This window comes from Hyperoodon ampullatus (genome assembly GCF_949752795.1).
Source record: "Hyperoodon ampullatus genome assembly, chromosome: 17".
Lineage (NCBI taxonomy): Eukaryota > Metazoa > Chordata > Mammalia > Artiodactyla > Ziphiidae > Hyperoodon > Hyperoodon ampullatus.
In genome coordinates this window covers 53222986-53242074 of record NC_136930.1, presented here as the reverse complement: position 1 = coordinate 53242074, position 19089 = coordinate 53222986, and the positions used below count along the sequence as shown (strand labels likewise).

The 19089-nt window shown below is 31.6% G+C and overlaps 1 protein-coding gene across 3 annotated transcripts in view; it reads left to right on the top strand.

Annotated features, from left to right (window-relative positions):
- CSMD3 (CUB and Sushi multiple domains 3) overlaps positions 1–19089 on the top strand; it is a gene marked incomplete at its 5' end in the record, with an annotated part of 1086230 nt that overhangs the window by 763669 nt on the left and 303472 nt on the right. For all 3 annotated transcript variants that reach the window (XM_079722286.1, XM_079722285.1, XM_079722284.1), the window contains 3 exons: positions 8327–8518; positions 12907–13033; positions 15593–15795. In XM_079722286.1, the coding sequence (XP_079578412.1) occupies positions 8327–8518; positions 12907–13033; positions 15593–15795 (522 nt within the window). The remainder of the gene's footprint in view (positions 1–8326; positions 8519–12906; positions 13034–15592; positions 15796–19089) is intronic.

Below are 19089 nucleotides of genomic sequence, written 5' to 3'. Positions count from 1 at the left end.
GAAGAAAAGGTCAGAAATTAGGATCTCAATGCAATATTCTCCCTAAAACATCACTCTGCTCTGGATAATTCAATAATAGAACTTAGCAAAACCTGATAGGATACTCTGACCCAGTCCCCTCAGCTGCTCAATACACATTCAAGAATGCATTCCTAAATCTGATATCTTTTACTGTGTTTCTCTCTGAAGGCTGAGTTGTAGAAATGTCATTTCTTTTTGGTCACATTTCTTGTCTTCCCTTTTATTCCTCTATTGGAATTAACTTATTAGTGCAAAAGTTATTCATTAGATCATAGGTTTAAATTTTGTCTTTCTCCACTGGAATGTTTTGTGCCTTGGGAGTAAAGAGAACACTGAAGAAGACAAAGTTCCTGCCCATATGAAGCTAACTTTTTAGTGAGACAAGACAGAAAAGAAAGATATGAACAAAAGATAAGAGAACTGCATTTAGAAATAATTTGTAACAGGATGATAGGATAGATAGGTCTACTGTACCCAGTTTGTTCAGGGACTGTGTCTCAGGAGGTGTCACATGAATTGATACCTGAATTATAATAAGATATCTGAGGGTAGAGGGTTCTAGGCAGATAGATCAGCAAGTACAAAGGCCTAAGACACTTCAGCTTGAGTTATTTGGCTGGAGCTGTGTAAGCAAGGAGAATGGGACAAAATGAGAGGTAAAGTTTGAAGCTAGACAGGGGTGAGGTGGACTATAGTAAGGGACTTAGATTTTATTTAAAAGGCACACAGAGGCATTTAACATTATTAAAACATTAAATATAAGAGTTAAAAATAATAGCTAACATTTATTTACTACCTACTAGATACAGATATAACTCTATGAGGGAAGTACTATTATCCTCAGTGAGAAGAGGAGGAAAAACAAAGTACAGAAAAGTTGTTACTTGCCCAAAGTGACATTGCTCATAAGTGCAGATATGGAAATTGAGCTGAGGTCCTCTGTCTCTAGAATTCGCAAGCCTAATCACTATACTATATTACCTCCAATCCAAATTTTGGATATTTTGTATTTAAAATTCCATGGATTTACATCTTTTTTTTTTTTTACTGTTGAAGTAAATGTAAAAATAATAATAATTTTTAAAAATGTTAATGCAATTCTTCCTAAAGAAACTTTTGTCATTTTATGCCTAAGGATCTGAATGCTTTATTATTGGCCAAATTTACTATCAAAGAATGCTTTAGGCCTAGTATCTCTTATGTTGTTCATGAAATCTTTAAACTCTATTTCTTGAAAATATGCTTCATTGCAGATTCTTCTGGCTTTATTTATTTTTAGTTAATCCACTTTCATTCAGCAGAAAGGAATTGGGTATTTTAAACAATCATCCAATAAAGAGCTAAATTGCACCTTTTTGATAGATTATAGCATTGTCTTCTCAAAAGCTGATCTGGCAAAAGTCCGTGATGCCCAGCCATTAGGCATTACCTCTGGGCCCAGATGTCTTCTTGTTATCACCTCTGCACATTTAATTTTCTAAAAAGCCCATTTGAAAATGTCCATTATCCCAAGGGTATAGTTCAGATATATCTGGATGTTCTTAGCCTTTGAGTTTTGTTGCTTGAAATAGTTTAGTAATCCACACGGAACATGGCCATTTCAAATTTTATATTCAAATTAAACATGGGCAATAGCTACCTTGTGATGACATTTCTTGCATACTAGCTTTTTAAATATATAATAAATTACCCTATTTAAACTCTTTAATTTAGTTACCAATATGGTCTTGACAATGTTAACAATGGAAAATAATCAGATGACCTATTAACTCTAACTTTACTCTTAGTATATAATTTATTCAATGCAAATGCAAGTAGAAAATAAGTAAATTACACAGAAGCAACAATGTTACTCTATGTAAATCCGTATCCTATAAACTACTTAACAGGTACATTTGGCATTTCTATTACTCTTTAAATCTTGAAAATTAACCAGGCAATAAAGGAAATATTGACTAATGCTGCATTATATAGTACAAGGTATTCTAACTAAAATATTGAAAAAATATTTCTTGATTACCTGTCATTTATATATATAATATTGGATATAATTTCTTCATGTTAGAATAACAGAAGAGTCATCTTCATAGCCTTCACATTCCAAAAGCTTTGTAAATTTTGAGCTTAAATATCTAATGACCTACTAACTTACTCCTTATATAAAATTAAATTCTGGCAGATTGAAGACATATGCAAGTCTCAAAACTTTAAAACGCTTAGAAAAAAATGTGGCCTAGAATAGCTGTGTCTTTAAGGTGAAGAAAGATTTCTTAAAGAAGATACATGAGCAAAAATCTCTCAATACTCAGGAGCATTCCTGCCCTTCTAAGCACTTCCCTTAAGTGTAGAGACAAAAAATCTGGCAAGTGCATTTCCCTGCTCTTGCCAGCCAAGATCTCTGCTTAGATTCTGCCAATTAAAGGCAAACATGTGAGAGCTGAAAGGTAGGTGGATAAAGAAGGCATTATTTTCCACCAGCATCTGCAGGCAAGAGTGTGGTGCTGGCAGGTGGTTGTATGTGGCAGCAGCTTCCCTGAACTCCTGGATTCTTGAAAACCAGCAGTGATCTTCTGACCTTCACACCCTCTGAATTTCATTGTATTTTCCCTCTAATTTCTTGTATTGAATTTGAGCAACTCAAAATATCTAAGTGGCTTCTGTTTTACTGACCAAGTCCCAGTCCTTATTATTATTATTATTATTATTATTATTACAAATCTCTCTATAGGGAAATATACCATAAATAAAAATTTAAATGGTATATTTTAGAAGGAGATATTTACAATATAATAGAAAAACATAACTCCATAGAAAGGAATCCTACAAATCAATTAAAAAATATAGTCTAAAAGAAAATATGGGCAAAAATATTTCACAGTAGAGGTAATTCCAGTAACAATAAGCAAAAGAAAAAAAGTGCTGGATAGAAATTAAGAAATGAAAATTAAAACCAACATAATTTTCTATTGCACGTTTGCAAAAATTGGTAAAAATTAAAAAGTGGTATGATACTAAATGTTGATAATAATTTGAAGAACTTGAAACTCATGAACTTTGGAGAATGTAAATTGGTATAGTCACATAGGAGAAATTTGGTGATATCTAGTAAAATTCAGTTTTTAGATATGTCTAGGTTGAGCCAATTATGCATATACTAAATTTGGCTGATGGCTAAAAATTAACATTCAGGCAAAGCTGAATCCCACTATCCCAGAATGATGTATAAATTTAAGATGTACAAGACACAAACTAGCATATTTAATAATATCATTTACTTTTTCATGCCCAAAGATTAAACTGTGGGAAAGGTTTTGAGTAACATATTTTCTAGTCAGAACTTTATACATGGGATTTAGAACAATGGCAATTAAAAATAAAAAATAATTATTTACCTTATCTCCTATTCCTCCAGTTGGAAATGCAAAGCAATCATTTGCCCAAGCTTTTCTGTTTGTATGTTTAAACTCTTAACTTCTTTTTATTTTTAAACAGTTGCTGGAAAAGTAACTGTTTTTAATGATTTTCCAAAATTTTATTATGCTGCTACTATTGATATATTTATATAAATGGCTAATTTACGTATATAATTTGATATAATTTATATGTTAATAAATTACATTAAAAGTTACTCAACAAATAGAATTAAAAAGTTAAATTAAATGTATATAGCTTTTCAAGACTCAAAACTGTAAGGATTGTCTTCTTAAAGCATTCTTATAAAGTTGGTCATTTCAAAGTTTGATATGTCTGATTATTAGTTTGATTAGTGAGACAAGTGTGTCAGTTTTTTTATTAGTGAGAAAAAAGGAATGCATAATTTTTCTTCAGTGCTTTCTTCTCTTTATTTTCCTTATGTCTGAACCAAAGAGGATTATCACAGTGTTATGTATGGTTGTAGATTATTTTCTGCTTGTGAATTTTAAAATGACATTCTGCTTTATATACATCCTCATTTAAATATAAAGAATTCTAAAATAAGACTTATTCTTGCAAGACTCGTGGATTAAGTGGAATTTAATAACCAAATATTAAATATCATTCTTAAAGATTATTCTGCTAAATATAATGTATTAAATCCACCAAAGAATTCTATAGAGTTTAAGATTATGGTAGAATATTGCTTTATTATTTAAACTTTTATTAAGGTTTTTGGTTTAAAAAAGGATATGTTTCTCTAACATTTATCTTATTACTTTCTCAGTTTCGTTATTAACAATCTAATTCCCTTTATATTTAGCAATTTGAAAGTTCTTACTTTTAGTACATAAAGTTAACATATCTTCATTCACCATTCAATACTCTAAAATTTCACTTTAACAGTATTAAATATATATTTACATTTTAGGAGGATTTCAAAGAAATAAACCATATAAGGACCTTCTTATTTTAGTTACATCAAAAGTGCTTACTTACACTCAATAAGTGATTTTCAGATATCATTTATATTTCTAAGCCATCTGCCTTATTGTACTATTGCTACTATTTTGCTAACCAGATATAACATCACCCTATGTGAATGCACAATTATTCATAAACAAATTGAACAGAAATTATGTTGACGCAGGGATTGAACTATTTATCTTTCATTGGCCAAGGCAGAAGTTAAATAAGAGATTAGCAGATTTTGATTTAATCTTGAGGAGAAAATGATCTATGAATCCCTACATGGTGCATACACCATAGAAACACTTGCATACGTGCAAATGGGGACATAGAAGTATAGCATTTTTATAACAATGAATAATATAAGCAATATAACAATATAAATGCCCATGAGCTGGAGAATAAGTAAATCAATTTTGGAGTATACCTCCAATGGAATATCATTAGTAGTTAAAATAAATAAAATGTGTGTGTATGTGTGTGCATAAATATAAAAGTAAAAATGCAATGCTGGGCAAAAAATAAAGGCTTAAAAGACTTTTATTTTAATTGTATAATTTATGAAATGTACAGATGCTTGCAAATCATACATAGACATAGATATGTGTTAAACATATAAATTATGTGTGAAAATAATATACTAATTGAGAATATTTGCTAGCTCTCAGTAGGGAAAGACCAGAAAGGGATTGGAGACAGACATAAAAGGAGTTTTAACTTGTTTTGCATTATTTATTTCTTAATAACAATATTAATGTGAATATGAACCAATTAATATAAATGTTAATCTGAAAACTAATCTGAATTAATATTACTATTAATCCGAAGCAACTATCCAATAGTACCAGATGGTGAAGTTGTTGTTTTATCCTTTCTACCGTCTTGTAGATTTCAAATAGTTACTTTAAAATGTTAGAAATCCTTAAAGAAATCTGCTATATGGTGGCAGGAAAGGAATTAGATCTCAGTTTAAGTTATTCAGCAAGTCAAAAGGATTTAGGTAATTGAGGATTTTCAGTTCATTTTGTGCTCTAGAAATTTTCATTTCATCAGAGTATCAAATTTCACAAGGAATGGTGAATATTTATAGTATATATTTTTTCATGCACGTCTTTGTCAGTTTGAAGTATTTGAGCTTTTCAATGAAAAGACTGGCAGCTGAATGTTTCCATAAAGATAAGACAGTTCTGAATATTTATGAATAAGCAACAATAATTCCACCAAATTGGACTAAATTATGTTGTGCTTTGTAGCTTATATACTGTTGTCCATGTGCATTTTCATCTACAATGCAAAGTATTATAAATTATCTTAATTTACAAAGAATATCTCCATTATACCTCATCACCAGCAATTGCCAACCACATTTACAAAGCATTCAAATTAAGGGAGGATGAATTTTCATTTGGTAATATTTGGTAATAAACCTTGAAAAGAAAGCTTGATTTCCATTTTTATTTTGATAAATGATATGTGGTAAAACTCAAAAGTGGCTGAATCTTGAATAATAAACTGAATATTATGTCTGGTAAAAGGAATTCAAACTTGTTATTTTCAAGCAGGGACATTTTAAATGTAGTGTTAAGTGTGCAGATCCATACAAAGTAGTATGTCCTAAAAATTTTGTTACTACTTCTGTTGTTTCTACTTCTATTTTTGAAAGACTGACTTGCTTGACCATGTATCCTTTATATCTCATATATGTCATAATTTGAGTTAACAACTTCTAACCTCTTGTATGGCTCTGTTTTTGAAGCTGTTTGCATTTGCCTTATTTTAACATATTTTCACCCTAATGAGGCTGTCACAGATTGATCCATATAGGAAATTCCTGAAGGTTTTTTAAGTGTCTCATAAATTTCAGTTTCTCAACAACATTATCTTAGCTTATTTTTCAGTTGTCTCCTAGAGATAATTGCCTCTAAGAATCACACTCATTTATGAACATTACTGAACATCTGTTATGTGCCAGATTTTGTGCTGGGTAGGCATTGTGGGAAAAAGAAAAAAAGTGAAATAAGTCCAGTCTATAGGAAAACAAAGAAAAGAAGCAAATGATTGTAAATTAATTAAGGTGTGTGAAATAATTCTGTTGGTTAACAGAGGAGGGAAAGATGAAGAACCCCTAGAAGAGACCAGGAAGAGCTCCTTTTGTTCTCCAAGAGCTAGTGTAGCCCTTAACATACAGAAATTATAGTATAAATTCGGTACTTCTAGCTGTACATTTCTGGTAATTTTATGTTTATTTTGACACTCTAGGAAGTCAGTACTATAAATTAGTGATTTGTCATCGGTGAGCTAATACATCCTTTTTTGCTTTCTAGTTCAAATTTAGATTAATTTGGTCAAGGATCTGTGCCTACAAAAGAGATACAAATCTCTTTTTGATTATCATATGATTTAAGATGTACATAAAAGTTGTCCTTTTGTCAAATATTATTTGTCTTGAAATCACAGACTTCCCTAATTCATGAAGCTATCTGGGATATTTATCATAGTCCTGTAGTCCCAGAAACTATAATTGATATAATTTAGCACCTCATTATTGTTGGTGCATTCATTATATCTTACATTTATCATACATTTATGTAATTTGTAAAACATTAAGGGCAGAAGAATTCCTTAGCTAGGGAGCTTAGATTTTAATAATTAGTGTAATGTTTGATTTACATTCTGAAGTACCCTTTTCTAGTTCTTTCAATATCTTAATAGTGAATTGTGCTATGACTTTTTTAATATTCATCTTTATTAATTTTATTCTGAATATGCACACAAGGTGTTCTGGATCTACAGAGATTAATTATTATCATTTAAGTGATATAATTCATAATAATAATAGTAATAATAATAACTGTGTCAGCATCCCTTTGACCCAGTCCTTACCCCTGTAGTAACACGATGAAAATCAGATGGAAAGATATACACGAGTGACCAGGGACAAGGAATAAAGAAAAATGCACGTAGTGTGCTTAAGATAGTTGTCTTTAACTCCTCTCCTGAAAGGAGGAAGAAAAAAACTTCTGCTCTTTGGAGATGGGATAGAAAGAATTCTCGGTTTTTATTCTAACCTTTGGAATGTAAATTTAGGGTTTCAATAGTCAGATTAGCCTGTGTCTCCAAGTTTTATAATCTAGAGACGTCTGTAAGGTTCTGGGTCTCATTCTTCCTTGAAATGTAAACACAAACCCCCTTCAGAGTTAGGTTCATCTCTGCAGCTCTCACTACTCAAACAGTTGTAACTTAACTTCTCAAGTGTTACACTTAGCCCAAGATCACAAGTTTCCAGCAAAAGTCATGTGGAAAGCCCCAACCCTTTAGAAATCGAAAATATGTTCTCTACACCCTACACTTTTTTCTTTTCCTTGTGAGAAATTTTGAGAGTCGTACATTCTGGAGAAGGCAGAAAATAAAAATTCAGAGTTCTTCAGACTGATTACTGTGTTACATTAACTCTTGATAAAGTATATTTTAAATATAAGGCTATTTCACTTTCTTCTAAGACTATAAAAGTAAAGCAGTCTAAAGTTATATTTGCAGTGGAGATATTTGTTACTTGGACAGTTATGATTTCACATATTTTGCATGGATTTTAGTTTTTCATTATTTGATCATAATAGTTACATTGGTCAGAATCTATTGGCTGCAAATCACTTGAAGCAGGCAAGAATCTTACTACTATAAGTTATGATATAGTCATATAGACCACGGGGTGGCATTGCTAAAGTTGAATAATACAACAAATTCTAATTTTTGAGAAAAAAAGCTCTCTATGGTGGCTGTAAACTAACAAAATTAAATACAGTAAGAGTAATAAAACCAGGAAAAAGTATGTAATCATATAAAAAAATAAAAAGGGATGATTTGTACAGTTTTAAATCTTCCTGTTAAATTTTGTCTTTAATAAACTTGTATTTTCTCATAGGTTTTGAACTTTCACATTGTGAGGATCCTGGCATTCCACAATTTGGATACAAGATCAGTGACCAAGGCCATTTTGCTGGTAGCACTATCATTTATGGATGCAATCCAGGCTATACTCTCCATGGAAGTAGCCTTCTCAAGTGCATGACAGGGGAGAGAAGGGCATGGGACTATCCTCTGCCATCCTGTATTGGTAGGATACTGCTTTAGGTTTTCATGAAATAGTTCTATGGAAGTGTTATTAAAATATACTGTACCTTTTCAAGTTATTCAATCTGTCCACACACAACTCATACTTTAATCAAAAAGTTAATGAATTCATAGCTCAGATTTGTGGAGAGTGAGAGGGTTCTTTTCATAATCTTACCAGTGAGTACATTCTCTTTTTTGGGTAAAAAATGGTTTGAAGCCATTATGTTTCTCTTATCTTGATATAAAGTTTAACTCACTACAAAAATATGCTGAAACTCTTAATCATACACATTTATTGAATCACACTGACCAGTTTTGTTTTTTGTGTTTGTTGGGGTTTTTTTTAGGTTTGTTTTTATATACAAAATTATTGCTTATGCTGGTATCAAGCTAGATTAAAAAACAGTAAACTATTCTCAATAACTTCAAAGTCTTTATTTATACACTTTTTCTAAAACTAAAAGTGCATATGTTTTTCTTATGTGTATGTATCATGACATAATTAAATGAATTTCAGTAACAAAAGGCAATGTGAGAGTCAGTGATATCAGATATATTGCCTACATGAAGCTATAGATTGATCATTTTCTCTCTTGTTTGTATAGCTGGAGTACAGTTTTATTGCTACCATCTTTAGAGTGATTAACAAATAACTGGGTATTATGTGAGAAGCAGGGTGGATAGAAAAGTGTTGATAAAGACATCTGATTTTTTTTTTCTTTTTTTGCTCCAATATCAAATAGGTGCCAGGCTGGAATACTAGGACAAGAAAAGATATTTAAACAATATCAAAACATTTAAACAAAACACTAACTCCTCAGTAGGGAACAAACATGATTCTTTAGCAATTCTTATTTCTTAATGGCATTTGTGGAATCACAAATCCATTCTGTGTCAGGCCCATATGGATAAAATTGACTTAAACTTTTTTTTTAACAGCTTTATTAAGTTGTAATTGGTATCTTTACAAAATGCACATGTTTAATGTATACAATTTGATGAGTTTGGAGACCCGGACCTTTTGAGATAAATTTTAATGTTTCTTAGTTGATATGGTCAACATAGGAATCTCCACAAAACTTGAAGGAATTCAAATAGAAAAAATGAAATGCTAGTTATTAGAGGTCTTGCAACTAATTGCAGTGTTTTTGATGACATGAGACTTCTATTGGCTTATTAAAACAGTGATTCACACAGAAAGCAAACATACTTTTATCTAACCAGAGTGCAATTATAGTGCTTTCCTTCAGATGGCATCTGAATTTTGGATAGATTATGAGGATAATACTACAGTAACAACCTAAATTGACAAAGCTTGAGATTCTGGAATATGACCAACAATCAACCCACTGTCATTGGTTATGAGAACAATGTAGCACTGATTAGTTCTCTCTGAAGTTATGTTCTTTGATGTGAATATGAAATATATTCAGAAAGTCATTAAGGGTTGCAATAGCACAAAAGTATAAACTTGTAAATACTGACTTTCCATGTTGTCTTTAAAATTTGAATCATAAACAAATACATTAAAAAACATATATTTTCCTTATATGTTAAACCAAGGTGAAGACATTTTTCATTTTTTGGAAAAATTTTATGCAAATAGGACATTTGGTCTGGGATCAGAAAGAAGATTTTAATTTTGTTTGCAATGAATCAATGAACTTTATGTTTATGAATCTGCAAAGTCAAAATTTAATGACTTGACACTGCTCAAGATTTCATGTGAAGGTTTTTTTTTTTTTTTTTTCTAATGATGGTTGATCAGGAATAACACCTGAAACAGTTGGACACATGGTGTGTCATGCTATGACTTCCATGATAACAGAAGATGAAATTCTATTTTAGATGGTGTTCTTTACTGGCAATAATTAATAGCTTTACCACCTGGCCTAAAATCATAATTTTCTATGCCCATTAACCTTAAATATCTATTATGATTATTTTTTTTGCCTTTGCCAAATAAAAATCTTTTTCTCAATTATGTGGATTATTTCTAGGTAATTATGTTTCTGTAGCTTATACATTGAGCAAACAAAAATTAATTTTTGAGACGCCATAGCCAAAGAACTTTAACCTGTACACCTTCATTTTTATCTACAAATGTAAGACTTCTGTCAGAATATGAACCCCAATGTTATGGTATATCATACTGTTTCATTTGAAATCAAAATACCAATAATATTTGTAGCAAAGAAATATGGAAAAAGGAAGAGGTATGTTTAAATTCAAGATAAACACAGGGCTTCCCTGGTGGCGCAGTGGTTGAGAGTCCGCCTGCCAATGCAGGGGACACGGGTTTGTGCTCCGGTCCGGGAAGATCCCATATGCCACGGAGCGGCTAGGCCCGTGAGCCATGGCCACTGAGCCTGCGCGTCCGGAGCCTGTGCCCCGCAACGGGAGAGGCTACAACAGTGAGAGGCCCGTGTACCGCAAAAAAAAAAAAAAAAAAAAAAAAACCACAAAAACAAAAAAGATAAACACAGTACCTAAAATTCCAGTTTGCCTTGAAGTTGTTTAAAAATTAATCTGGAGGAATGAAGTGTCAAATTTGTTCTCATAAGAAATATATGCCAATAATAGTGATAAATCATTAAAATGATGAAAAAATGAATTATTATAGTTATAGAGTTCTAGGTTGTCCAACAAAGTTTTTACTTAAAAAATGAGAAAAACCTCAATAAGTGATGGTAACTTCTTAAATACAGATATCTTTTTATTTACTTTAAAAATAACTTGTTTATTATCATAAATTAAATTAAGCTAATGTTGCAATACAAAATAAACTTGCTTAGCCCTCTGTATGTATGTGTATCAGTTAGGGTTCTCCAGAGAAGAAGGATTAGTAGATCTAGATATAGATCTGTCTGTCTGTCTGTCATCAAGAAATGTATTTATTTTGAGGAACTGCCTCATGCAGTTGTGGGAGCTGACAAGCCCAAAATCCAGAGGGAAGGCCAAAAGTCCAGAAACTCGGGCAGGACTTAATGCTGCAGGCTTGAGAGACTTCTTCTTTTCTAGAAAACTCCACTTTTCCTCTTAAGGCCTTCCAATTTTTTGGATGAAGGCTACCCACATTATCAAGGGTAATCTTAAAGTCAACTGATTGTAGATGTTAACCAGGTCTATAAATAGCAATACCAAAACTTGTGTTTGATAAAATAACTGGGTACTGTAGCCTAGCCAAGTTGACACATAAGACTAACCATCATAGTGTGCTAAAATGTAACACCTAAAATCTTTAAGATAATTTTACCTACATGAATAGAACCTACAGATTTGAACCATGATATTCTATTGTTATTAGGTCTTTTCCAAATGCTGAAACTTTCTGTCTTTGACCTTCTTTGCTCTAATAATCGAAACAAAACAAAACAAAATCCAAGATGCTTACTTCAGTCATTGAATTTGAGTAAGACAGTAACACTGCAGAGAACAAGCAAAAGAAATATAGTAGTATATTCAAATATTTAAGCAAGAAGTAAAATAATATGGATTTGGTTTATTTTTTGGTACTATGATAATCTGGAAAATTTTCAAACGTATAATGTATTACTACACTGTGGTTTCTAGGATTTAGAGATGTAGAGCAATTAAACAAACTATTTAGTTTCTCCTCTTCTCTAGAAAGAGAATTCTTTCTAGATTATTTGCTTATCAAAGTAAAATCATTCCAGATATCCCAATATATTAAATATTATTAAAATGGAGAGGGAATTCCTCAGAAGATAAAATTTTTATTATATTGTATGATGATTGTTACATTTTTAATTTGATAAATTTTATAAAAATTAGAGACCTGTTTGATTTCAGTTTAAATCAAAACTGAACTAGATTTAACTGAAGAAAAATTTAATAAAAATGCCATTTTGACTTTCGGGAGGTTAAAAGTGAAAGAGTTTAGAGTGATTTAAAGGGGAATAAAAGGACAATGAAATTTAGAAGGCCTGAGGGACTGCAGTAAAGCTTAGTTTTTCTCAGAGGTGAGGTAGTAAGATGATGAATTATTCAGCCTACAATCAACTAGCAGTGAGCAACTTGCCATCTGTTTCCCCTTTTTTACATTATCATTATTTAACAACACATCTTAAAATGTTTGGAAGCCTAAACTCGGAGTTTTGAGTGTGTACTTTTTCAATTCCCTAATTAGGTTTATTATATTATTTTTATATGATCTGACTTGAGATTCTTTTTTTATTATACAGTATGTTCTTGCTTCAATTAATTCCTTAAATCTGAGAAAGTATATACAAATATATACTTTCAATAAGAGGAGAAACCAATCTCTATTTTCCTTCAGGTGAAAAAATATATACTCGAGAAATTTGTAGATTGTTTAGAAAGATTGGCATTAAATTGTGACTTAAAATTGAATTAATCTTTTACTAGCTGAATGCGGAGGTCGTTTTAAAGGAGAATCATCAGGAAGAATCTTATCTCCTGGTTATCCCTTTCCGTATGACAATAATCTGCGTTGCATGTGGATGATTGAGGTAGATCCAGGAAACATTGTCAGGTAAATGGATTTTATTATTTCAAAATGACCAGGGAATCTGAATTTCCCTGATCAGCCTCTATATACAATATCAATTAATATCAAGATTTTTCAATGTTTTTTAACCTTGGCAAAGAAAAACGTGGTTTTTATATGTTTAAAATATGAAAAAAAGTATTCATAAGCATGATTTATTGATTTGTGGTCCACAGCAGTAGTTCACACAGCCCCTTAGAGAGAAGCTTTTCAGTTATAAGAGGGCACAGAAGGTGCGAATTTTTCCTACTTGTTGACGATGCTATACTTTCAGTTCTGAATGACTTAAGATGCTGAGTACATCATTTTGATAGGTATACAGAGTTGTGCAGATCACTGTCATGAGTTCAGCCTCATGAACATTTAGAAGAAATAAGAATGGAAGAGGACCCAGTACCTATTCCCTGTCTTTCCTAGATTTAGGCATATCTCTGAAGCATTTGCTCTCTTCCCCTTTAACCATGTTAGAGTTCCGTTCCTGCTGAGTTTAGTTAGGCGGCTCACAGTCCTTCACATAATTTCCTCTTAGATGATGGCAGAACCGCAGCCTCCTAAATTAACACCAGTCAGGTTTCCAAGGCGAACCTGCTCTCAGTTCTAGTTTAACTACTATTGTTATGACTAGGGATGAATTAGTAAATGAACAAATTCCCCTTGACGTATGAGCTAGCTATTGTGTTATCACTCACAAAACAGTGACATTAAGAATTGCTGCTTTATATAAATGGATTTTCAAACAGGCTTATGGGTGATGAAGGCAGTTTTATGGAAAACAAATATTGTCCTTCAAATAACATGCTGCAAGGTGTACTCCATGTACTGTTGGATGCAGTGTGAGCTGGTACATTAATTTTGCAAGGCAATTTGCAGCTACAAATTGAATCGAACCTCAGCCTACTTTTCTTTAAGATAGGTCACGTATTGTTTTATTTTAAATATTAGAAATAGTAAATGTGAAAATATTAAATTCAACAGAATTCTGAGATTTTTAAAAATTAAATAAAAATATTTGATATTAAATTGCAACCCAGATCACATATCACACATGAATGTGGTATGTGTGTGTGTGTGTGTGTGTGTGTGTGTGTATGTATATATATATATATATATATATAGAGAGAGAGAGAGAGAGAGAGAGAGAGAGAGGGAGGGAGAGAGAGAGAGAGTTGAACATGTTGATGTAATTGGATTTCTAATTTTTGGCATTAGGCGCAAGAAAAATCAGACACTAATTTTGTCTAGATTAGACACAAAGCAAAATAGATTTAACATGAAACTTTTTTTTTCCTTTTTTGTGCATTTTGTTGGGGGTAGACACTTTCACATTAAGGAAGTTCCCTTTTACTCCTAGATTACTGGGTGTGATGATTATGAATGGATACTGAATTTTTTAAATACTTTTTCTGTGTATATTGAGATCTTCATGTGATTGTTTTTCTCCTTATATCTGCCACTGTGGTGAAATGTAATCGTTGGTTTTTGAATGTGAACCATTTTTGCGTTTGTGGAATAAACCTCATTTGAGTCTGATAAAACAAACAAAAAACTTGAAACAGTGGAAATAACACATACTATGGAATTAGATAACTTGAGTTCAATTCATGACTCTGCCACCCTTTGGGCAATCTTATTTAATCTGTCTCAACCCCATTTGCTACATTTGTAAAATTGAGATAAAAATTGTTCCTGCTTCATTGGGTCATTGTAACAATTAAAGGAAGAAAATCGATGTAATGCATTTTGCACAGTGCCTGGCACATATGAGATCCTCTAAGTGTCACCTGCCATTGCCACAGTTAAAAGTCATGAACACTGAAAAGAATGTACAGATCTTCCTCGGGTTACATCCTGATAAACTCAACGTAAGTTGAAAATATCATAAGTTGAAAATGCATATAATATAACTAACCTACTGAACATCATAGTTTAGCCTAGCCTACCTTAAACATGCTCAGAACACTTACATTAGTCTACAGTGAATCATCTAACACAAAGTCTATTTTATAATAAAGTGTTGAGTATCTCATGTAACTTTATTGAATACTGTAGTGAAAGTGAAAAACGGAATGGTTTTATGGGTATATTATGGTTGTAAATGTATTGGCGGTTTGTCTTTGGGATCTTGTGACTGACGGAGCTGTAGCTCCCTGCCGCTGCCCAGCATCGTGAGAGAGTATCATACAGCATATCACAACTGGGAAAAGATCAAAATTCAAAGTACAGATTTTACTGAATGCATATCTCTTTTGTACCATCTTAGAGCCAAAAAATCCTAAATTGAATCATCATAAGTCGGGGATAGTCTGTATACCTAATTTTTTTATAATTTGCAGAGGTGATGTAATAGTACATTTAATCATATTCTAAAAAACTTATACGGCTCAAGAAAAATTCATTAAGTTTATATATGCAGTTTACATAATTCATTTTTATCTGATAGAATAAAAGGAATATCTAGTATAAGCAAGATGAATATTTGTTATATTCTTTATTTAAAACTGAATCCATGTTTAAGATAATCAGAGATATATGGTTCTCCCACAGCCTACAGTTTCTTGCTTTTGATACGGAAGCATCGCATGATATACTCCGAGTTTGGGATGGTCCACCAGAAAATGATATGCTTTTAAAGGAAATTAGTGGTTCTCTTATTCCTGAAGGAATCCATAGCACCCTCAACATAGTAACCATCCAGTTTGACACGGACTTTTATATCAGCAAATCTGGATTTGCGATTCAATTTTCAAGTGAGTTATTTTTTTTATTTCTTAAATGAAAAATAGGAGTGCTATTTAAATAGTTCTGTTTACTGCTCAAAACTTTAATTTTAATGATCTTAAATATTCCTATTTCTAGTCTTATTATTCATCTGGAGTTAAGGTAAAACATAGAAAAAAGAAATACAATAAACTTTTAATTAATTAATTGTTGAGACCTTCTCTCCAATTGTCAAACCAATTTTTCATAAAGAAAAGATGGTGTTAAAATAATTCAGCAAATGAAATAATTACATTATACGGCTTGTAATTTGAACTTACCATAAAATTATATTTTAAAATGTACAATTTTTGGAGATAAGGAAGGAAATGAATATTTGCCATTAAAAGAAAAGCAACCCTACATTTTTACTAATTTTATTTTTCTTCTGTTAAAGATCTTAATTATATATTCACAGGAAGCTTTGACAAAATATTTTAGATCTACTATTAAACTAAAGATTTCCTACAACAATGAAATATCATTCATTATAATTACTAGTGTTCATGGCCTTTTTTCTTTTTTTTCTTTTTATGGCACTGCTAAGTGGTTAAATATATGCTGTTCTGTAAAATGGATTTTGGTTTAATGGCTGAAGAAAATAAATGAAAACTCAAAAATTTTAGTTGCTATTTTTTCGCTCTTATTACCAACACACATTATCTCTTTGTGAAAAATATCTAAGGGATCTTCTAATTGTATAGCCTTAAAAAGTCCTATTAATTGAAACTTATTGAGATTTCCAACATCATCTATGGGAAGAGTGCAAACCAGTATTCTTCAAATGTGCCTTAATTCAAATCCTGTCTTCTTATGAATTGCAGACTTTGGACACCTCACCTCATCACCTGAGTCTGAGTTTTCTAACTCACTAGGAATAATAATGCTTATCCCATAAATAGATTATTAGGATTTAACATGATCATGTGTGCACAGTTCTTAGTATTGAGTAGTAAATAGTTGGTGCCCAGTGAACTATTATCGTTATATGAATAAATGTAAAATTGGAACCCTTTAGAAAAAGCATGAGGGACTTTTTTAATGACTGGCCTGAAAATATACCACCTTAGGTTAACAACTGGTCAATACAAATATATAATTAACTTGACAGACCTTTTGTTCATGGAAGACAGTTTGGCATAATCAACTAAAGTAAATGAATTGTTTTGTTATAAATAAAGCTCATCTGAGAGAGGTGTACATCAGCAGAGTCAGTATCTTTCAATTTGTACCCTTAGTGTATCTTTTGAGACAAAGAAAAAAGGAATGAAAAATAAGAGAATGATTATGTAATTAATGAACATAAATGGCTTATAATTCTGAAACACTTATAAATGAAACATTGTTCATATTTATATCTTCTATTTTCTACTGTTTATTTCTTTTTTATTTGAAGTTAGGAACAATTTGTCAGCAAACTGCTTATGATTGCTGTTCAATTTCAGTTATTTATAATGGTAGTTTGGCAACCAACAGCTCTCCTTTCATTTACCTTAAATTAGTAAGGTTTTACACTTAAATGGTTATTTGTGATTAAATATCTGAATGCAGTCATGTTTAAAGGCTATTTCAGGCTATTGTTTGTGAATGCCACGTACATCTGATTAATAGAAACAGACTGCTTTATATGCATTTCTGGAATTTTTAATGCACATTTGTCTGTGAAATTAGCAATACATTTTTATATTTGTTGCATTTGTAGGGCATATTAAAGTTATGGAAACTATATGTATCATACCAGAGTTGTAATAAATCTGCCTCCATAATATTCTTTTAAGATGCATACAAATGTGTACTACTGATCTGAGACTAAAAACCTATTCATTGAAATAAAATTACCTGGAGAGTTAATATATTGTGAATAGCATCAATTAATGAAAATTAGTCTCTGGGCTGGAGATCTTCTATAACTTATGCCTATACAGCTTTATAAGTGTTTAGATTTCAAATGTGAAAATAGTTTTTTCATGAATGAGGTCTTGTTTGGTGCCAAGAACCATAAGTAGTTTGTATGACCTATTTAATCCTCACAGAAGCCATATGAGATATGTTGTATCATCCCCATTTACCAAACAGTACACTGAGGTTCAGAAAGTGAGCTAATTTGTTCAAGGTCACACCCTAGCAGATGCCTGCAGCTGTGACTCAAATCCACCTTTGTCTGAAAGGAGATTAACACTGTGCCTGGTGTATAGTAAATGCTTAGCAGTTATTACTACTCTTTTGCTACCCTTATTTATTAGTTATTAATATTCTAGAGGAAATACAAAGATTTTAATTATATGTTATTAGTTACAATGAAGTTCTACAATTTAATCACCTTGTCTTTCTGATTATGCTTATAAGAACCACATCTAAGTTCACACTCCCCAAAAGCAGATGATTTATACAAGTGAAGCAGTGAGAAGGAATAAAGGAAAGGTGGAGTGTGTACATTCCTATTTAAAAGAGACAGTTGCACCCTCTGGCTAAAGTCATTTTGCCCTATAGGAAGACAGACTAATTTTAAAGTGGAACTTGAAATAAAGAGTTTTATGTAAAGTCATCTAATTGTCAAAGAAAACAACTCAACTAATCTTAAAGAGAATATTAAGGTCTGTAGTCCAATAAATCATGACTATGGGTCAAATTTGGCTTGCAGGTCAAAATTTGCCACTTGAGTGTTTTACCTGAATTCCTTTTCCCAAGATAAATCTATCTCTTGTTACCCATGTATTCATTTGTTCATTCGTTCATTCTAGGAGAGTCTATTAAAGGACCAGATAGTAAGCATATTTATCTCCAGCTATTTCTCGAGTGAATCTTTCCTTTCACTTAGGCAAATCTTCTTAGTTACATAAACACACACACACACACACACACACCCTGTACTGTTTTCTGTCCCTAAAGTTTCTTTTACTTTAAATTTTTTTCTTAAGTCTTGCTCATTCTTCCAGACTCAGCACCAAGACCTCTCTTTATAAAATATTTTCTGACCTCTGTATAGAACATTTTAAATGTTTATAAAACCATCTCTTTTTTAAAACATCCTCTGACCTCTCTATATAAGACAAATTCCAGCCCATGCTCTAGGCACTAGCTATAATTTTTTTCCAAATAAAGATGTGAAAACATGGTTTATCATTTCATTGTTCTGAAGATGTTTTAATTATATGAACTTCACCTCTCTAAATGTCCGTAAAGAGCAAACATTCTATTTAGGGTGATCATGTAATTTATTGTTCAAATCTAAGATAACTTTTGAGAGTAAAATGGGACACTTAAAAATTAAGCTGGACAACAGG